We start from the raw sequence: 23,519 nt of genomic DNA on the forward strand, positions 1-23,519 counted from the left end.
GTGGGAATTCAATTTTAATGAGATGTTTCCATAAACTTGATTTTTTGAGTTTCAATTATAATGATACTGAGTAGTATTAATTAAATAAATAATTAGTATCATAAATTGCTTTTCTGATTCTCGTTCACAGACACCGCAATATGAAATGAAAATGAAAAATGAAATATTTATTTTTCAATTAGGCATATTACAATGCACATATGAACGTCGAATAAAGCTACGCCGACTCTAACCCTACGCCTCAGCCTCGAGAAGATTTCAATATGAAGCGTTTACAAAGAGCGCGTGGTCATCAGACATGTCTACAATTTTACTAACAAAATACCACGATTTGAGAAGCGCGATAGACTAGCACCTTACACCATTAGGTACATAGTATAACAGCCGAGGTTCAACACTAAAACCATTTTTTAAGAAATGTTCCAAAATGTAATACGAGTGCTGGTTGACAGGTTGACACAACTGGATCAAGCGGATGCATTCCCATACTAAAAATACTACGGGAGAACATATTATGTGTAGTGACTTTGGGTTGGCTGTAATGTTGCGTCCAAGTTGCGTCTAATAGTATTCAAGTCGTCCTAGTGGTCTGTGCCCAAGGACTCGTAACATCCATAAATCAATAAGCACGTGAATAAAAAAAGTATGAGTGCATAACCTTTCGTGCTCATCTGCGTGCGTGATGGAACCTATTGATTACCTAGTAAAAATTCGTCCGTTTTATTTCCACGTCGTTAACGAAGTTATATGTAGCAAGAATTATGATGCACGAACTAAAGTGTTTGATCTATCATAATCACGCGTGTGTTACCTATTTCAAGGTCAATTAATTTATGAAATATTTTATAGGGGAACACTTTTAGGGGAGACTTTTATTGCAATTCAAGTGTATTGAGTTTTTATTTATAATGATTAATGACCGATACGGCTACGGCGGCTGCCATCGAGTTCGCTGTTGACTCTGGTGTGCTCACAAGAGTCACAAGTAGCTGACGCAGCCGACGATCTTGTTGGTAAATGTGGAAATATGGAGACTAGGTAAATAAATACCTAAGTATTGAACTTTCTACGTCTTCATCATTTATTTTATTTATTTATTATTCAAATAAGTTACACAGCATAACAGTAAAACCAAAGCACTGTGAAACTAAAAAATAAAAACAATAGGTATAAATATAGCACAACAGTCAAAATCAGACAAAAAAAAAACAATATTCTATTTAGGCGACGACGTAACAGCGTGGCTCCGTTGCGTCGTCTGACATGGCGTAGGGTTCGGCAGGTTGCCCCGGAACCGCCGAAACATCATCCTTATTTTTATCCAGATTAAAATATGCACAAAACCTAAAGTGGTAACATTGAATGGTCATCCCTCCTGTTAATAATTACTTGATACCTTAGAACATTTTGTGTCAAGAGTTTGAATACAATTTGTGTGGAATGTATGTCACTATGATATCAAAATATAACACACTAAACTGAGCCTTTTAATCTAGTTATATAATAAACATCAACAATGCGTACGAATACAAATCACAGTAATTTGCAGTTTCAACGTTATATCTAGTTTGGCGTCGTATCATGGGGTAATTGCACACGTAGACCGTTTGTCTGTACTTATTACTGACCCATCAATTGCCTTACATAAACTGGGTCTTCGGTTATATCAGCTGGTTAAGGCATCCATTGCATCACAGCTGTACTTCCGCGCGAACCGCTATGTTTTTGTTTATTTTTGCTAATTCACAAATTTCGATTTGCGTGTTATCTTGTAACGCGATCATTATCGATCGATATCGTAAATATGTATTTCAATGAGAGAGAGGCTGATTAAATTATGTTGTTTTACTCTTTTAGATCAGAATCGTTGTTTTTTTTTTTTGAAGGTAGGTTTTAATTGTAAGTTTAAGTTTGAAGGTTTATGATAAGAAAAGAATATGCACATGTTTAGTCATTGTACATTTTTTCCTGACAATATTAGAATTTACTGCTCCTATTCAAAATTGCTTCCTATAGATAAGTTAATGATCCAGAACATGGCGATTAATAACATAGTTTAACACCGGTGCAGAAAAATAGTTTCCCTAAATTTCACGATGGATCTTAAATTACCTAGGCTTCGAAATACTTTTTCAGTACCAACAGTAAAAAAAAGGGCGTGCACACCTAAATGCTGGCAACGCACCGCCAACCCTTCTGGTGTTTAGGGTGTCCAATGTACACACGGGCGGCAGTGGTCACACATAAAAAAACGACTAGTCTAACAAATCAAGAAAATGCTACCCGACCTCGCTGTTTCAATTAATATTTCATCGTTAATTAATATGATTTACTAGTACAAATGAAAGGTCACCGATCCGTGACGCGACTCTCGATGCTCTTTCGAAACAGACTAGGTACAATTTATGCACACCAAATCGCTGTCAATGTCACCTTGACCGAAGATGATAACATTTCATAACATCTATTTACATCTCTGTCATCAAAACACGTATCGGGAGGCATAGCACAACGCGAGTCCATATTTGAAGACGCGCTAGCGAGATGTATGAAATTGCGTGCGAGAACGTGAAAATAAATTACCAGCTGACCTATTCATGTCACTTACAGGCAAGCAAGTATGGTCGCGCGATAAGTGATAACTGATAAAACATCAGGCAGGCAACTATGTACGCACATGCGATTTATATTCGACTAGACATCCGGGAAAAATTAATTTTACTAGATATTAAATATATAATCGAAGCAGGATTAATAAATTGGGAATAACAATGTTGCGTCGTGAAAGCAAGTCTAACGCACGTATAAAACTACTTACCTACACACAATCGCCATTATGTTTCACAGATAGTAAACATTAGAAGTGTGTGAAGTCTTTTTACTATGGGTACAACATCTAAGACTTAACTTGGTAAAGAAATCGTCATTCTGCAAACATTGACCCCGAGAACCTAGACAGTTATGAAGAATCAGTGATTTTGTAGAGTTTTGGTACTGCCTTGACAGTCACCAGTAGGGTAGGTATTTAATAAATTATATTAATTAAATACCTCTAGGGCAGATATAGTCACAATGTAAACAATCTCACTGCTAGCATAAAATAAAGCCTGACCAAAAATGTATGGCCATATTGGCCACGCGTCATGTGCGGAATTTCAGTATAAATGTATAATTACTCATAGTTACTCGAGAATAACAGTGCCCTCGTGACAATAATAACATATTTCGTCAGGTTTTAAGTGTTATTTGTGCTGCTAGTGAAAGAAGCAGGTGGATATTATGATTTGAGATATACCTAAGTACCTATCGGTTTTATCATGGACCGCGATTCACGAATTTAATAACTAAAATAATAACTTTGTTGACCGTGGAAAACTGAATCGTAAACGATCGTTTGATTCCTGATATAGGTTGAGACTTTTTTATGTTCTTACAGTTTTCACGTAGCTCAATGAATGGCTTCACTACTGTGTTGAATCTAGTAATGTTTGTAGAGGTATTTTTTTATTAGATAGCGTTGTGACTTTTATCGTCTCACATGCTCTATTAAAGGCATCTATACCAGCTATTAAGACTTCAAACTACAACGTGTAAGTGCACTAAGGAACTTTTTTTTCACTTAAAAAAACTACGATAATTTCACAGACAATTAAATCTGAAAGAACCGGTGCCGAATAACACTGGGTTTTTCACTTGGAAGGCAATCAATAAATATGAGTGTCCAAAGATCCAAATAGGACACATTATAAAAGGATGTTTGTCTATCCTGTTATATAGCACTGGTTAAGTAATAAAATATGATAATTTTAGGCTTAAATAAACAATTATTAAGCTTTATAACCAATATAGATTTAGTCACTCTAAGTTTCACAATAGGTACGTAGATCAAACAATGCACAATGATCTGTACTTTAGGTAAGTGCGTGTACTTATCTTAGATCAATGGCTTCATTTCGATTATAAAAAAATATTATTAAAATATATTATGTAGTTAAATTATAACTGATAAATTTTGAAAATGATTTACATTAGTGATGGGCAGTCGCAAATAATGAAGTTCTAAGGACAAATAAAAATAATAATTATTAAATTATGTTAATAAAGAAGTTTTTCATGTTTCCTACAGAGTCTACCTGAACATAAAGAAACGTAACAAAGTAATTTTCACCGACCATAAAATCCCAACTCCCGCTACGCGCTAATATGTATGCAAATTACCAATTCCGTTTGCCATTTGTGCACTCAAGTGTATGTGGCACCTGGTGAAGAAACACAAGTATTACGCAACTCTAGTAACGCATGCATGCCGTGCAGAGGAAGCAAGTAGGCTGTCAACTGTTTTTTAAACAGGAGCGCACTTTAAATTTTAAGGGCCACCCACACTAGCGCCTATCGAATAGTAAAGCTGTCTTGCGTCGTAGGCGCAAGTTCATTGCAACGATTTTCCATGGCGCTAATTCGACTCCAACGCTTGGAAGACGCTGGTGAAGGGCTAGGCCCCCCAAAGGATTCAGATCTTTGGGGGGCCTAGCAGTAAGCACATAGGCAAGAAGGCATGAATAGAATATATAATGAATTCGGCGAAAATAATAAGGCCGCTATGCAACCATGGCTCGCTGCGGTTTGAGTATATTTAAATTTAATGCAATGCATTTTCTAACTGAACTATTCTGTTTCAGGCAAATGAGATGATAAGGCTGCACCTAACAGACCGACACCTACGTGTGATGCTGTGGTGCATCCTGCTGGGACTGCAGCCGGCCTTCGGAGGCATCCTGGACCCGTTCAACTGGGCGAGATCGGACAGAATTGAAGTTAACATCCCATGGTTGCCATGTAAGGTCGCTAATACTAATAATAATGCTCTTGGGGATGCCACACACAGATTGGGTTAGGAGTATCTGGCTCTGACTTGCCTTAGCCTTCACGAGAACGTCGCTGTCGAGGGTCCGTGTGGAACTTGCTGTGGTTTTCTCCAACACAAAACAACACTTTTGACACTGATCGGATCCACCAGTAATCTGGACCTATTTTTTTAATACTACGTGGGTGGCAAACAAGCATACGGTCCGCCTCATGGAAAGTGGTTACCGTAACCTATGAACGCCTGCAACTCAAGGAGTGTCACGTACGCGTTGCCAACCCATTAGAAACTTGTACACTCCCTTTGCTGTGTTAAGTACACAGGAAAAAGGAAAGGTACAAGTAAGTTTATGCGAAAAGAGAAGTGTCGCAGAATGTAAGGACACCCACCCCACAGTCTACGACCCTTCTAATTCAAAAATAGAGGCAAAGATATATTTTATAACTATGACATTCACAGACATTCACAGAGATTTCTTGAACTTTAGGGCTTTGAAGATGAGCAAATACTTGAAACATTACAAATAATTTTATTTGTCCCTTGACCTGAAAGTTAAAACTAAGCACAGCAACATAATATGCACCAGTAATTATACAAACTTAAATATAATATTTCAGTCGAAAACGAAACGAGATGCTACGACGAGCTAGGTTGCCTGAACATCACAAGGAGTTGGTACCACCTCATCCACCGGCCCTTCAATGTCTTCCCGCTTCCCAGGGTCGTTATAAACACAAGGTGAGTTAGTTATAATATAGTTAGTGACACTACCTACTTTACATTCTAGTAACGCTGTAACAGAACAAGCGTCTATGACGAGGAAATGGACTCGTTATTACATATAAAACTTACGGCGAATCAACTTTTCCTTGACCAACTTTTTGGTGCATATTTCCTTCGGGATTTCATTGAATATTTTAACAAATAATATCTTTGATGGTTAATCACATGTTTAGTTACGTCATCACTGATAAAATTCACTATTATTAAATGTAAAACAGGTTGGAAAAACGTATTTATCAACAAACTACGTTCACATGGACGAAATACTGACACTGACAGTTGTCAACTGCATAGCGTTCCGATATTATGTCTGGATTTCATTTACAAGTCAAAGAAATAATAATGACTAATATTGGTTATTATGCTTCCTGAGTATATCGTTCAATGTAACATTTAGTAACAGATAAAATATTTCATTGCGAAATTACTTACAAAATAAATAAGAATGTTCCACAAAATAATATTTACGTAAAAATATTTGCGAATCGCTCCACTATTGGACTACATAGGTATCAATATCAATAGCTCTGTCTCTCTCTAAAACACGTGTACTCGGCACGTGTTGATAAGCAAACAACCGTGTGTTAATCGTGAACTCTAATGCATAGGGCATAAGACTTAGTAAACAAAGCACACGATTGAGTAGCCATCTTGTCGGAAGTCGAATGTCAGAAGTCGGAAGTCGAATGTCAGAAGTCGGAAGTCGAATGTCAGAAGTCAGAAGTCGGAAGTCGGAAGTCGGAGATAGAATCTATAAAAGGGTCGGAGCGAGCCGACGCGCGTCATTCTTACAATATCCACAAGACTAACAGTGTCCCTGGCTTTCGTGTGTTATACTGGTGAGTGAAGTTGTTCTGCTATTATTTCTCTGTTTGTTTTTACTTGGAAATTATTCTAAGTGATTGTAAACTTTGAAATTGTGTCTGTGTTTGATTGTGCGGGGACAATATCGTCGTACAGTTGAACCTAGACCTGTGGTGGAATTGCTTTACTGTCAGTTGTGGGGTTATTTTAGTGTTCTATTTATAGTGTAGTGTTACATTTAAATTAATGTGTATAGTGAAGTTTTCTGTGCTTTGTTTCTTGAGTGCCGTCAAGCAATACAAAGACTGGGTCGATGTATGGCTGGTGCTTGGAGATAAGTCTGTGTTTGGTTTTGTAGGGAGTAATTCTTGCAAAACTAAGCGTAGATTATAGCACGTAAAGGAAACTTCATTCGTTTGTTTAGTTGGTCAGTAAAATTGAATTTAGTAATTTTCTATGGGGTTATTTTGTGAAAGTTATAAGCCAGATCATTGTTTGTGACAGACTGTTGTCCGGCTAGGCGCTTCTTCCCTTACGGTGTCAAATAAGAGGCGTTTAGGGGTCTTTTTGTTCCAAGTGGAGGGCTTGGACGCTTTTCTATACTTACAAAAGCGTATTTTCTCACCGGTCTCAAAGAGTCCAACTGTTAGATGGAAGTGAGGACTTTCACGATTGACGAAAGACATTAGGAGTAATCCTTGCTCACTGAAGTCGGCAGTATTTGAGGCTGGGGTCCTATATATATATATATTTATTTACTCGGTGCTCTGGTCCATGCTGGCGTTGGTCGCTGGGGATTTCGGTTGTGATTGATCCATATCTAAGTAAAGTTGATCGCAGCTGGGTCTCCCATGTGGCTGGTACTGGTGTGTCCTAGAATACTGGATATATACACGGATAGGGCGATCTACTCTCTGCTACCCTAGCCTGCGGGCAAAAGCAGAGGGGGGGATCATAACTCAAGCCTATAGGTTGCCTATCTCAGCTTCGCTGGCTGAACTGTACAGCTTATGGTAGGGATACACTTGTGCATATTTTGAACACAAGATCTATGGTAAGTGATGGTCTGTGTTTCAGATATGCTAGAGTAGGGAAAACGATAGGACTAGGGTAAAGTCACACACTATTTCTATGAAAGTAGAGTTCTTTTATGATTGGTCTTGGAATATAATTGGTCAACGTGTATTGTGGAGAGATAATTTAACTACTACTATTTATATGGTTTAAATGGACTTTAAATGTGGTGTTTACTATCTTAAAATATGTGGTAAAACTGGTAATTTATAAAATCTCTTATTACTTAATTTATTTGAGTGAAATTAATAATTGTGGTAGCAATTTCTGATTCTTCATGTAGCATCGAGCCAGTGAGTGTTGCTAACTAGTTTTTCAAGGTAAATTCTATCAAGTTGGTTAGGGAAACAAACTATTCTTTGGAATAAAAAGCATAGGTTTGTTATAGGGCCCAGTGGCATGCGAGCGCCGTCCACTGATGACAAGTCAAAAGCTTCAAGGAGTTACTAGACTTATTTACTTCGTTCTCAGTGGTAGCAACTACTCGGAGCCTTGATGATACATTAGAAGGATCGAGAAGTTATGGTCTATTAGCAGTATTGGGGAAAAGGGGGGTTTAGCTAGTGAAAAGAAACAAAATAAAAGGGGTTAGTTAGTAGATAGATAGCCCTTCTGGCTTGGCATAGGACTCTCAATAAAGCAGTTTGATTGAGATTAAGGATCCTATTCCGCAACGCAAGTTCGTACCCAAGCCAGGATCACTAATAGAGCGTAGCGGTTGTTTTCCAAAATAATTTTTAATATTTATTTCATGTATGTTTCACTCACTAACTTTTATTTTAAAATTTCTTCATTACGTCATTAATTTTCTCACAAATAACTTTATAGGCCTAAATCTGATAAAATACTCTTCTATAACACTATGTTATTATGCTACAATAACCTTTATTCTTCTTTAAAATATAAATAAATAAAAATTTAAATATTAGTCAAAAATACAGCTGATACTCATTAAAGGATCTAGGTTATCGCGGTTCACATCGAAGGGTTCTACTTATTCACGTTAGACGATCACAAGGCCAAATTTACGGGGTATTTTAAAAGGGGGGTTAGCTATACTGTTGGTTAGTCAAGTAAGTAAGTAAGTAAGTAAGTTGAGCGGAGTTTTAGTTACATTTGGTTCCGTGCCCAAGGGATCTAAGATGTGCTCTATAGAACACATCTTGGATACCAAGGTTTACAAATAAATAATAGCCTTACCAGGCTACATTTGTTGTTGTGAAAACGAGTGGGTGTGCTGTATTTCTTGACTTATTTCATCTCTAAATAAAACTCATATACCTAATATTTTTATTCAATCGCTATTTCATAAAAACTAAAATAACTTTATCGTTACTAAACAAGTCTGTAGTATTTTCTTCCATTGTTAATTCTTGACGCGTTCCGGGAGAGGTCATGCATCGATGCGGAGTCGATTGTATGTTCATTTCCTACCTCTGGTATCTGTAAAAATAAAATAATAAAATTAAAGTAGCGTAGTAAACTTAGACAAAATCTATTTCTAGGAAATTAGCTCATAATCGCAGTGGTTGAACTAAATATTGTCCCGATTAGGCAATTTTAGCACCATTCGGGTTGCATTGCTACGTAGCAATTGTTGGCATTGGCACATCTTGACGTTCCTTTGCGCCTGTGCGTAGTACTATTATTTATTCTGTGTCTTAATGTATGTTTTATGGCTGTTATATAGGCAGGGCAAGTACTGGAAATACTAGGTACTTATATAGAAAATACCCATGTATCTAAAATAATAGGAAGCGCGGAGCTGTAGCACTTTAGAAGAGTTTGCCACCTCGTGACCGGAATTGGAAACATAAGTGTGTACACAATGTACAATAGTAATAGAATTTCATGTTAAAACAAATAGTTCTCTATATGTCTAGTACATTTTCATAGCAGGCTCTGCCATCTTCAGGGCTATTTTGAAAGCTCACATCACGTTTGCTCTTCACACCGGAGATCGGATAGCTTCGATGCTGTCTTATATAGTCTATGAACACTCTGATGATATACATATTCCTAGCAGGTTTGTTATACAGAATTTCATTCATAGGCAGGATAACTACAGTCTAGATGTAAGGTTATTTTCCTAAAATAATCTAGGATACCTAAGCCCTAGATTTAAGACCTAGTAATACAAGAAGATAGGCTTTAGTCTAATGGCTATGGGGGCGCGATTATTCGTTGTCGCGCTGAAGTACAATATTATATGGGGCGTCCCGCCATTTTTCTATGAATGCTGAATAGCTACACGCATGTGATACTATGACAAGTACATCCTTCGATGGATGGTTTGTTTGCATTTTAGTTGTCACGCTATAATCTACGTATTGTCTCACAGGATTTCATACATCATACAATAAATTGACAAAGTCTTTATACTGAATATTTTCACTATGAGAACAAATGTCTGTCTGTTAGGTTATACGTATTAATCATGTTAGGACTAATTTAGTTCATTAGCTTATAAGTCATCATATATTTTCATATTACATCCGTAGTAAACAGGCATACGTCCCTCTTGATGGTGAGAGGTCACCGTAGCCTATGTCTGCCAATTATTTCAATAAATTAAATGCACAGTGCGAATTTCAACTTTCTATAAGTATATATTTTTGCTATAGTACAAACAAGTATGTATGTATGAACAATATTTTCAACTGGTACACATGACATGTTATCTCACTTAGATTGTGTACACAGCTTTTATATGGAACCTTACACTGTCGCAATATTTCACGGATCAGGCATATGCCAACATACATATTTTATTAGTTAAGTTAAATAGCTACACAATCGTCACCAGATTTCCTACGAAATTACCAGCATCTGGGAGGTCGTACCTTGCCATACCTTAACTCCACTACTGCTTGATCATTGTCACAATTGCTCAAATAATTTTATGAAAATTGATTGAAACTTGTAATATTCCTGTTAACAGGCATACTCATAGATAATAAGCACTATTATCATTATAAAACCATATTTTACTGAGGTTCAGAAAAAGTATGTAGTATGTGGTACGCATTAAGTATGTAAACTTACCTAACATGACCGGGTCCAGTCTGATTGTCGGATTACTTTGTTACTAGTAGTGCAGATTAGTGAGTCCTCAGTACACTGAAAGGAAATAGTCAGACATTAGAAATATTCATATAGATAGTGTAAGAAAGGGGTATTGTTTAGAGTTAGGTTCTGCCAAATAGGGTTCAATATTATTTCATTTATCTATTCACGGGGGCGCGTCGCTTAATTTTTGGAACTAAGACACGCCCATGAGAAATATTGTGTCAGAAAAAACAATGCATACAGCAAAATTTACAAAAAGGAAATTAAAAATAAAAAAGTTTGAGAACCCCTGCCTTGCAGTGCATATCTACACGAGTTAGGACATAAATGAGTTAGTAATAAGTTTGCTTAGCCAATAAAATGATGATGAGTCAGTTAAGTTTGATTTTTATCCGGTTGCTCATGCCTCGCCGTTTTGCTCTACGCTTCATTTCAATTTTTTAGATAAAATATTGATGCCATGAGCTGTTCACTTTTAAATTTAATAATTAGAACGTGTTATTATAATAAAACATAAGTACCTTTCATTTATATGAAGTCAGTAGATATATGGAAGACGGTCCAACCTGAAGCATGGCCTCTCGGGTAAAACCTGAAATTGTATATATGAAAAAAAAAATTTGTTAAAAAAAAAAAGGGTGTATGTATGTTTAAGGAATCTTATTTATAAATACGTATCATTAAGATTGTTTATATTTATCTAGGCCATTCATGATTAAGAAAAAAAAAAGAAGAACAACCATATCCATGTTTCTATGTAAAATTTCCTGCCGAGTCGTTTTACTCACTAAGTAGAGTTAATTAAGTTTAAAAAGTAGCTGTTTAGTGGCTATGATTTTTTGTACTTACTTGAGGATAGTGCTAAGACGGAGTACAGTCCATAAAGGACACACCGGAAAATTCCTCAGTCCACCTGCACATTGCCGACAGCTGGTTGATGTTCTTCGAGGATGGTTACCCATTTCATATACTGAAAATTAATACATACATTGTTTAAACTCAATGTAGCAGAAATAAAATCTATGCTAAGTCTGGATGTTTAGTCTACATAATTTTATTTAAGTATCAGACGTCAAGATTTATCTTTGAAAAATACAAAATTAAAGTTTGGACAAGATTCAATGCCTATTTTTAAATGCCATGACATTCGTTAGAGGTCCTACAAATATTATTTTCCATAGCCCATAAGCCAGCGCTTCAGAAAAATAATTGAGAAGTTTATATGTTGGTATGGAAACAACGTTACAATTTCCAAGAACAGTTAGGTAGCCTAGATCAAATAAATTAGTCAAAGATATAATTTTAATGCTTACCGTTTAACCAAGGTATGTTCAGTTTCTATAAATATTGTTTTCCATAAAATTTGTGGCAGATGTGTAGAAATATCGGGCATTGTAAATTCCAATTAGATGTTGACTGAAAAATCAAACAACCATATAAACCTCATTGAAAGTAACAAATATATTTTGACAGTTAGGACTATTTCACGTACATTTAGAATATTTAAGATCCTCTTAGGCAATGTGAAAGTCAGAAAGTACGAGTAATGTGGGAAATTTACTAATCATTAATTTATCTGACGATAAAACAACGAAATAAGCAACATTTCACCATATATATTCGGTCTAATCATTGTAGTTCGCAAGTATGTTCTGCTGGATTTCAAAAACAATGACTCGTTTGATGACATGACACATTGAAGAGTAAAAACAAGGACTTACCTTTTTGCTAAGCTGCTTTTGAAGTAGGCAATTCATTCGTTTTATCAGTGGAAGTATGGCCCGTTAAGACATCCTTTGCATGGGCTGTTTGCTCATTGGATCATGAGTATGAGCACTAGATTCTTCTATTATCTTGATGAGAAACACAACAAAACACATGTCCATTGCATTGCATTCACTAAATGTCATGTCAATTTCATAACCTCACTTTCGCTAACGGAAAATTACATTGCAATTGCAGTTCAGAGTTCAATTTGATAAAACAGGCTCACTTTGTCGACAAAATTATTTAGAAGTAACGCGTGTTTAGGGCAAATAATGTTTTGTTTGCATTTTCTTAGTTTGCTAAATGACAAAATGGCGAATATGGACGGTTCATGACCGGCGTCGGCGCCGAATTGCCTGTCGTTTGTTTAAGCCGATTAAAATAAAGCAGATATTTAAATAATTCTAATTGTAGATCACGTAATTAATAATGAGCTAAAGAAAACAAAACCGGATCTGCCATTTTTTCGCGAACAAGCGGATTAGCGGTAAGCATGACATAGATTAGAGAAAATAATTTAACCACAGATAACATATATCTTCGCCAAAAGGTGTTCTATCGGGGACATTACACAAACTATCATTGTTTTTAAGTTGGTACGCTTGATCGGTCATACAATTTTCGACAAAAGATATTCAGTAATTCAGTAATTTATTGTCCGGTGTTGTCATTTACAAAACTTTACTTCACTTTTCTCTAGGGCTAATCACATGTCCACTTACAAGTGCGGTCCGATCGTCTGGTAACTCCTTAAAAAGAATCTCACAATATTTTTTTTTTAAACCTGGTCACACTTTTGTAAACCGATGCGCACACGCATTTTCCTACGCATTTAATGTTTGTGACTACTAAAAACACATTAGTGTGTTTACAATGAAAATACGCCCATGAGGACAATTGTAAAAAAAAAAAAAAACGGCTAAGTATGACAATGACAGTTCTTTACGAAACTCGAAGCGCGAGATTATTAAAAATTTTTAGAAAACCGATTTCACTGAAATTACAGTGTTATGTAGCTTCAAACAATGAGTGTAATTGATAGTGTAGGAGCACGTGTGATTTTTAGTGACGTCTTATTATCACACGAAGAGAAATATGAGGGTTACTACGGTGCGAAACAAAAGCCGGCTAATTTGAGGTTAGGTTGGATACATTACGGATTTATGAAAAGAAAATAATGTAAGTTAGTTCAAATTCAGTGAATATGCATTTGTTTTATCCGTACAAGTGGTTTGTAGCATTATCTCGCCGTCGCAAGGGACAAAAGTGAGTGTCGCCGTAACATATTGGTTACGATCGAAAATTGTGTTTGACGATTGTTCTAAAGAAAAATGCAGTTTGTGTGTGCAGTTATTATATAGCATCAGTGAAGTGCAATGGTGAATAGTGGTGATCAGTGTTTAAAATTCTGCAAGAAAAATGCACAAAGCAAGTGAGTACAAATACAAACAAATATTACCTAGTATTTAATCGAAACAGTGATTGATTTGGTATGGTTTTTAGAAACTGATTGTATATGACATTTTATTACATATTATTCCTTCTTATTACATACAATTTTACGGAAATAGTGCGCTGAAAACACTTCAAATTTCAACAATATTGATTATTTTAGATTTCAAATGTGTTTTGTATCTTAGAAAAGTTTTAATTTGTGATAAGAGTATTCATTACATATTATTTCATGTTCGTGAATTAAGTAAAACAAAATGTTTCAAGTAAACTTAAACTTTACATAAAGTAATTGGGAATTTATAAAATACCTTCGTCCGTTAGTTATTTGATGGCTAAATTCGACCGGATCCTTAACTCATTCATGGCTCAGGTAGTATAGGGGTGGATTAATGTATGGGAAGGTTCATGCGATGGTGGGTTCGAATCTTACTTTTGCTTCACTTTTTGTAATTTTATTTTGAAATACCATTTTATTTTGTTTTATATTTACGACTTTGTTTTGTTTATTATTTTCAAAAATAAAAATAAAAATTACTTTTTTTTTTGGAAATTATTTTAAAATTGAATGAAGGTGGTTTTTACAACAAGTTTTAGGGAGTAGTTAATGTTACTAATGTGTTATTTCATTATTTACAATTCAAGTGAGAGATATTTTTGGAAAACTGGAAGCAGGTTGTATTCCTCAAAAACTTGCCATTTATTGTACAAATAAGGAGTCGACTTTGGAGATGAAGAAAATATTGATTAGTTTTGCTGTGTTCAAATGACTGGATCTTCTGTGATTATGCTGATTGTGATCAAGTCTGCAGCGTGTCTTCGGAAGAGATTTCATGGTGTCCTGGGTTATGACACCGACTGAGAAGAGAATAGTTTGGAAAATTTTGAAATATTACCAGGAGGCCAGCAGGATCTAATCATCATCATTAGCTACTCAAGAACTCATCATAGAACTAGCCAAGTATGAAAAGAAAAAAAGGAAGAGAGACACTTTAACCAAGTTCCTCAGCCCATTGTCGTGTTTGTTAACAATTTGCAAAGTTTGCTGCAGCTGCAAATGTAATGAAGAAGGAATAAATTGCCCGAGGTTACAAAAGACTTTCGGGGCATGTTATACAATATTGAAGACATAGAATAGGACAATACAAGTTTTAAGCTCGTTTCAAAAAAAAATCATTATTTTGTTATATTATTATCCAATCAAATAAAAGTATTTTGAACCTACTTATGCCATCATTTTGTATTTTATCATAAGGCAATTAAAACCAAAATAAAATTTTGCAGATAATTTGAAAAAAAAAAAAAGGGAATATATTTTATCAAAATCACATCAAATTTGATGTTACATTATATTTTACAAAAAAATATCAAAACCAAATCAAAATTGATGATACATCATATTTTGCGGGAAAAAATTGAAAATATGAAAACCACTTCAAAACTGCAATTACTTTTTTTTGCAAAATTGTATTATGCGTTTATTATGAACATTACATGATGTGTAATGTAAATTCTATGAGTACATTGGTTACAAGTCAATGACTTCTTAGTAAAGAATGTTTATTTATTGCGACATACTTATGTGGAACATTATTATTTTTCTTTCTTATCATCATCATCATTATCATTATTTTAAATGCGTCATGAGTTCTTCAAAATTTTATTGAGATTCACTGTTATTATTATAGGGGTGGTAGAAGTCAAAATTTTGACTAAAATTAATTTTATTTCTATAGTGATCTGTGTGATAAAGGGCCTTATTGGCTAGCCCATCGTATAGTCTCTCTGTCACTTAGTAGTTTTGTTCCTAGGATTATAAAATGGTGTATGGTGGTTGTAAATCTATAATACGGATTTTTTTAATTATCTAGATAAAGATGTCGGTTCATTATGTGGACAACAATTTTTTTTTTATCTTTATTTTGTATGGAGAATGTATTGAACATTCATTGTATGGTTGGATTCTTTTAATATAATCATAGTTGGACATATAGTATCTAGTCTACCTGGGGTAGACATTAGAAAATTCAGAGCGGTGGATAAGCTATTTTTCATTTTAGTTATTACAGTTAGCAGTGATATTTATTATTTATGCGTTATCATTTTTTTTTACATTATATAGGGTGGTATACTGTACACTATCGGTAATCACCAGTGCAGATCCTCGTTTCTAAGCATAACTCGGTCAGTATTTTGTTCTACAAAGATCGGAGTAGGGAGGGCCACTATTTTGTTTAAGTGACTGTACTTACTTTTATAAATTTTTTGCATTTTATGCTATCAATTTTGCATTATGAACTGCAGGAAAAAAAAACAAAGACAGGAAAATTGAAAGTAGGGTAGTGAACTTACAGTAATTGACTCTAGTTAAAATGTGACCATAAAATGTAACATTTTGTCCGTACGAACATTTTATTTTTAACATGTGTATCAAACAAATTTCACATATTGTCAAATTGTTTGCGGTTAGTAATTATTTTATAAAATTAAATATAGATGAATGAAGGACCTTTCGTGAATAAAATGAAATTTTCTTTGTCCTCGAGTCAGGGTAGAGTGGGGTAAAATGGGATACGTGAATTTTGAAGTTATTATGTTATTTTATTTCCATTTTTATTCTTTATTTTGATTACTTTTAAAAGCGTTGGCTTTCTGTTGAGATCGAGTGAAAGAGCGAATGAGGAAGTAAGAATGGTTACATTGTGTGTGTGTGTGTGAATAATTTAGAGATGATGAATGTTTATAGATGTAAGAATGTTTTGAATGGGATGAATGACTGAATGATGTGTGTCTTGAATGATTTTTTTTTATGGAATGAGTGGATTGATACGGACAGACAGCGCTGGAAAGTGGTCAAAACTAGTTTGGTCGGAATTTGCGGGAACAAACAAGGGGGGATTTTGGGAACACATTAGTCATAAAATTCTTATTGGTTAGGTTAAAATCCAATGGATTCGACCCATTTCAAGGGTAGTTTTTTGTGACTACTAACTACACAAGGTAATAAGACCCACACTGAATCCACACACCTCATCTTGAATGGGATGTATTTGACAATCGACATATTTAAGGGCCGATATCGTCTAGTGAGAACGAGGCTCTTTTCAATATTTGGTTCCTTGTTATGTGTTCAAATATGTGAAGTTTAGTATTATCAAATCATTTCTTCATTTGATCATGATATGGTACCGAGTTGAGGTACATGCTTATGTCATTTAAGGTTTGTTTTATAAAAAAAAAAACACATCCAAACAGATCTTAAGTCAGTATATTTTATTCAAGTATGAGACATGCGCCAAAACATGTGGCTGGAGTGATTAGGTAGAGAAATTGGTTTGAGTTCCGACAATGGAGATTGAAGGCTCTGGACTTATAATGAGAGCTCTAAAGGTTTCTTCGTAATTGCGTGGGAAGTTATTGTGAACTCGTTGAAATTATTACGATAATTATTCCGGTCCAACAGTGTGGATGGAATGAATATTCGCCGCGACCGGGGAACGAGCTAGCAAGAACGGGTTAATAGGACCTATCAGATTCACAACCTGGTATCCCTGGCGATGCGTGGACTCTGAGAAAGGGGTTATCATGGTTCATTGTCGAAATTCTGATGAGCTAATTTCAAAACTGAGTCGCTAGCAGTTGCATAGTATTGGAATACACACCACACGATTAGAAATGGGGGGATATTTCCGACTGATCTAGAGATATTCTTCTTTTATTCAATTTTATTGCTTCTTTTGCTAAGTGAGATTGGATTTTTTTACAAACCACTTTGTATTTTATAAAAGAAATCCAATCGGGGGCGAGTTGTAACAGAACAAGCGTCTATGACGAGGAAATGGACTCGTTATTACATATAAAACTTACGGCGAATCAACTTTTCCTTGACCAACTTTTTGGTGCATATTTCCTTCGGGATTTCATTGAATATTTTAACAAATAATATCTTTGATGGTTAATCACATGTTTAGTTACGTCATCACTGATAAAATTCACTATTATTAAATGTAAAACAGGTTGGAAAAACGTATTTATCAACAAACTACGTTCACATGGACGAAATACTGACACTGACAGTTGTCAACTGCATAGCGTTCCGATATTATGTCTGGATTTCATTTACAAGTCAAAGAAATAATAATGACTAATATTGGTTATTATGCTTCCTGAGTATATCGTTCAATGTAACATTTAGTAACAGATAAAATATTTCATTGCGAAATTACTTACAAAATAAATAAGAATGTTCCACAAAATAATATTTACGTAAAAATATTTGCGAATCGCTCCACTATTGGACTACATAGGTATCAATATCAATAGCTCTGTCTCTCTCTAAAACACGTGTACTCGGCACGTGTTGATAAGCAAACAACCGTGTGTTAATCGTGAACTCTAATGCATAGGGCATAAGACTTAGTAAACAAAGCACACGATTGAGTAGCCATCTTGTCGGAAGTCGAATGTCAGAAGTCGGAAGTCGAATGTCAGAAGTCGGAAGTCGAATGTCAGAAGTCAGAAGTCGGAAGTCGGAAGTCGGAGATAGAATCTATAAAAGGGTCGGAGCGAGCCGACGCGCGTCATTCTTACAATATCCACAAGACTAACAGTGTCCCTGGCTTTCGTGTGTTATACTGGTGAGTGAAGTTGTTCTGCTATTATTTCTCTGTTTGTTTTTACTTGGAAATTATTCTAAGTGATTGTAAACTTTGAAATTGTGTCTGTGTTTGATTGTGCGGGGACAATATCGTCGTACAGTTGAACCTAGACCTGTGGTGGAATTGCTTTACTGTCAGTTGTGGGGTTATTTTAGTGTTCTATTTATAGTGTAGTGTTACATTTAAATTAATGTGTATAGTGAAGTTTTCTGTGCTTTGTTTCTTGAGTGCCGTCAAGCAATACAAAGACTGGGTCGATGTATGGCTGGTGCTTGGAGATAAGTCTGTGTTTGGTTTTGTAGGGAGTAATTCTTGCAAAACTAAGCGTAGATTATAGCACGTAAAGGAAACTTCATTCGTTTGTTTAGTTGGTCAGTAAAATTGAATTTAGTAATTTTCTATGGGGTTATTTTGTGAAAGTTATAAGCCAGATCATTGTTTGTGACAGACTGTTGTCCGGCTAGGCGCTTCTTCCCTTACGGTGTCAAATAAGAGGCGTTTAGGGGTCTTTTTGTTCCAAGTGGAGGGCTTGGACGCTTTTCTATACTTACAAAAGCGTATTTTCTCACCGGTCTCAAAGAGTCCAACTGTTAGATGGAAGTGAGGACTTTCACGATTGACGAAAGACATTAGGAGTAATCCTTGCTCACTGAAGTCGGCAGTATTTGAGGCTGGGGTCCTATATATATATATATTTATTTACTCGGTGCTCTGGTCCATGCTGGCGTTGGTCGCTGGGGATTTCGGTTGTGATTGATCCATATCTAAGTAAAGTTGATCGCAGCTGGGTCTCCCATGTGGCTGGTACTGGTGTGTCCTAGAATACTGGATATATACACGGATAGGGCGATCTACTCTCTGCTACCCTAGCCTGCGGGCAAAAGCAGAGGGGGGGATCATAACTCAAGCCTATAGGTTGCCTATCTCAGCTTCGCTGGCTGAACTGTACAGCTTATGGTAGGGATACACTTGTGCATATTTTGAACACAAGATCTATGGTAAGTGATGGTCTGTGTTTCAGATATGCTAGAGTAGGGAAAACGATAGGACTAGGGTAAAGTCACACACTATTTCTATGAAAGTAGAGTTCTTTTATGATTGGTCTTGGAATATAATTGGTCAACGTGTATTGTGGAGAGATAATTTAACTACTACTATTTATATGGTTTAAATGGACTTTAAATGTGGTGTTTACTATCTTAAAATATGTGGTAAAACTGGTAATTTATAAAATCTCTTATTACTTAATTTATTTGAGTGAAATTAATAATTGTGGTAGCAATTTCTGATTCTTCATGTAGCATCGAGCCAGTGAGTGTTGCTAACTAGTTTTTCAAGGTAAATTCTATCAAGTTGGTTAGGGAAACAAACTATTCTTTGGAATAAAAAGCATAGGTTTGTTATAGGGCCCAGTGGCATGCGAGCGCCGTCCACTGATGACAAGTCAAAAGCTTCAAGGAGTTACTAGACTTATTTACTTCGTTCTCAGTGGTAGCAACTACTCGGAGCCTTGATGATACATTAGAAGGATCGAGAAGTTATGGTCTATTAGCAGTATTGGGGAAAAGGGGGGTTTAGCTAGGGGAAAAGAAACAAAATAAAAGGGGTTAGTTAGTAGATAGATAGCCCTTCTGGCTTGGCATAGGACTCTCAATAAAGCAGTTTGATTGAGATTAAGGATCCTATTCCGCAACGCAAGTTCGTACCCAAGCCAGGATCACTAATAGAGCGTAGCGGTTGTTTTCCAAAATAATTTTTAATATTTATTTCATGTATGTTTCACTCACTAACTTTTATTTTAAAATTTCTTCATTACGTCATTAATTTTCTCACAAATAACTTTATAGGCCTAAATCTGATAAAATACTCTTCTATAACACTATGTTATTATGCTACAATAACCTTTATTCTTCTTTAAAATATAAATAAATAAAAATTTAAATATTAGTCAAAAATACAGCTGATACTCATTAAAGGATCTAGGTTATCGCGGTTCACATCGAAGGGTTCTACTTATTCACGTTAGACGATCACAAGGCCAAATTTACGGGGTATTTTAAAAGGGGGGTTAGCTATACTGTTGGTTAGTCAAGTAAGTAAGTAAGTAAGTAAGTTGAGCGGAGTTTTAGTTACAACGCCTAATAATAGTAATAATGTCCTTATTCAAAATGGACTTACAGCTTAAACTTGATGAAGTTTTCTTATTTTCCTTTATGTATCTATTTCATTTTGATACAGAAAAGAGTGTTTCTTATTTCTCCGTTCAGAAAATGTTGAAAAAAAAAGAGCAAGGAAACTGAATCATTCCTTGAATTGAAATGGATTAGTGAATAACAATTAGTCATTTGATAGATAACAATAACAAATTGTGCACTCTTGATTCGATCTACTACTTGTACTTACAAGAGCTTTTCTCTTTTCAGGTTTATTTTATACACAAAGAAAAATCCCACCGACGGTCAGATTCTGAACGTGAACGTGAACAAAACCATAGTGAAATCAAACTTCAGCCCGCGGCGGCTCACCAAGATGATCATACACGGCTTTATCGACACACCACTTTCCAACTGGGTTAGTCACAATACACCATTACTTATTATAATTACTTCGGAAGGATGCCCAAGGACGGTGCCAGCACAGCGGTGACAGTAACACCGCAATGCTTACTTTTGATATCGTTGCAATACACGCTTATAAATGACATATACATGTACAAGAGTAACCGTGTAAAAAGTAATACCTACTTACCTATATTTGTTTTACAGACTGTGGATTACCACATAGGCATACCATAGGCAGACTTTTTTAGCTAGACCCTCTGAGGGCCTATAAGCATTCGTCTATCGTTATCCGCATCTCCACTCCGTCGCTTTAACATAAGCGAACAACAAAGAGAATAACACCAGCAGTAACGGGTTTCGATGTTTAATTTTTAAAGTAGGCTCCTCCTACTTAGTATTCCTTAATTACCATCTCTTGTGTAGGTATATACTCGTACCTATATCTCTCTCGTGTTTATTACCGTCTCTCGTCTCTTATGTATAGACTTAGTTTTCGTGAAAGAGCTATTTAAACAGCTTATATAGCGTTGGAGTATAAGGTGATTAAATAGAACTTTTACGAAATCACGAAAAATACGATTTCATCAACGTGGCACTATCACTTGGGTCAGCTTAGTAACTAACCGCAAATGTACTTCCTATAACTATAACGACCTGAGGCGATTATTTGAGATTATCACACAGATAATGATACTTACACGCTAGGTTTTTGACCCAGTGAGTTAATTACGTTACAATAACACGAATAAATATAGGTTTTTGATTGATATAGTTATTAACCTACTTTTAATGTGGTTTTCGACTTCCTTCCTTTATTCATTTTAGATCTTAGGCCAGGTAAATCGACTTCCTCATTATTAGGTAAAATATGTATCAATACTTTCTTACATCTCAATTGTTCTTCGAAATAATCCTTCCTACCAACAAATACAGTTTATATTTGCAACGAAAGTGAAATATAAATAAACCTAGTGTTGAAATAGATCAATTACATCACGACTGTTACGGACTTTTATCTGATTTTAAAGCATCTTAAGTGGCATTACGTGCCAGATAAAAATCATGAGGAACTATTCTTAATGACTGTTTTATTATCATGTTAGTAAATGTTATGACTTATGATATTATAGGTCAAAAATTGTGATATTTAAGTTTAGGAACATATGTAGATTTAACATTGATTACCTGATAACTCATAGATGCAGTTTTTTTTTTATTCTGGTTAAGACTTTTTTATATGTACGTATGTATATTGTATACCTACGTATTACCTAAAATACGCGAGTTTACTGTTCAGCAAAAATAATTTTGGATGTTTAGTCAGTTTAGTTTAGCCAAACTGCGTGTATTAAGAAGTAAAGTTGAGTTCATAATAAAAACTACTACTAGTACATGCTACTTAAATAAGAATGTTAATATCAAAGTAATGGAGTAGGTATTATATTTGCAGTATCCTTACAGAGTCCACAGCTGCGCTATAGCTATAGCTATAGCTTTATGTACCACTTTATGTAAACCTATGAAAGCAATGGATTACTGATTTTTTTTTATTCAGATGCTAATTGTGTTGATAGGTCAGTGAGATGAAGGACGAGCTGGTGAAGGCGGGCGACTTCAACGTGGTGGTGGTAGACTGGGCCGGCGGCAGTCTCCCGCTGTACACGCAAGCTACCGCCAACACAAGGCTAGTTGGCTTGGAGGTGGCGCACTTTGTCAATACACTACAGGTACATGTAACTAAATTACCCTAACCTACTTAGGGCCACCTGCACCACTCGCTTAACTCAAGGTTAGTGGGCTGTAAACTGTCAAATTCCATATAAAATGATGGATTAACCTCGGCTTAAACCTCTATTTTCGGTGGTGCAAGTGACCCTTCGAGTACTTAGGAACCCCTCCACCGAATCTGGCCCTGTACAGTTTCCCGCCAGCTTTCAGCCTGGAGTTCGCACAGATCCGCATTCACAGCATTCGCCCTTTGATATCTACTTCGACCAGCCGGACGACTCTTTCACCATCTAATCACCTCCCTTTCGCTCACATAAACTGAATTATCTGTCACAATACTATGTAAAAAACTTATAGGAGTACTTAGAACTTATAGTAGAATAGTAGGAACTTAACACCGCTGTATTTTTCAGAAAGACCACGGTTTGAATCCTCTTGACGTCCACATCATAGGCCACTCGCTGGGCGCTCACACGGCGGGTTACGCCGGCGAAAGGATACAAGTAAGAAACCTTAAAACAAAGGGCATAAGCGGTGGCTGAATTATATTGTTGAGGATACTTGCATGCCTTATTGCCTTCTATGTGGGCATTTTCAGAATTTGGGACCCCCAATTAGCGAAAGTTGTTAACAAAAATTAACACGTCACACTGTCAGTTTTGTGACGATAATTAGCCATGAAATTTGAATAAAAATATTGTTTTTGTGTTAATTACATAAACTTAAGCGATAACATACATTAAGTAATTAAAAGTAGTT

At 35.7% G+C, this 23,519-nt stretch overlaps 1 protein-coding gene and 1 long non-coding RNA gene across 3 annotated transcripts in view; one reads left to right on the forward strand and one right to left on the reverse strand.

Annotated features, from left to right (window-relative positions):
- LOC125226092 (pancreatic triacylglycerol lipase-like) overlaps nucleotides 1-23,519 on the forward strand; it is a 75,903-nt gene that overhangs the window by 41,462 nt on the left and 10,922 nt on the right. For both annotated transcript variants that reach the window (XM_048129951.1, XM_048129952.1), the window contains exons 2-6: nucleotides 4,680-4,836; nucleotides 5,482-5,602; nucleotides 20,895-21,042; nucleotides 22,607-22,759; nucleotides 23,174-23,263. In XM_048129951.1, the coding sequence (XP_047985908.1) occupies nucleotides 4,689-4,836; nucleotides 5,482-5,602; nucleotides 20,895-21,042; nucleotides 22,607-22,759; nucleotides 23,174-23,263 (660 nt within the window). In that variant the 5' untranslated portion in view covers nucleotides 4,680-4,688. The remainder of the gene's footprint in view (nucleotides 1-4,679; nucleotides 4,837-5,481; nucleotides 5,603-20,894; nucleotides 21,043-22,606; nucleotides 22,760-23,173; nucleotides 23,264-23,519) is intronic.
- LOC125226096 lies at nucleotides 10,580-12,914 on the reverse strand. The gene is made up of 5 exons (XR_007177046.1): nucleotides 12,316-12,914; nucleotides 11,908-12,010; nucleotides 11,444-11,564; nucleotides 11,116-11,186; nucleotides 10,580-10,645 (listed from the first exon to the last, which is right to left on the reverse strand). It is a non-coding gene; the product is annotated as an uncharacterized LOC125226096 (long non-coding RNA).

Source organism: Leguminivora glycinivorella, chromosome 5 (genome assembly GCF_023078275.1).
Source record: "Leguminivora glycinivorella isolate SPB_JAAS2020 chromosome 5, LegGlyc_1.1, whole genome shotgun sequence".
Lineage (NCBI taxonomy): Eukaryota > Metazoa > Arthropoda > Insecta > Lepidoptera > Tortricidae > Leguminivora > Leguminivora glycinivorella.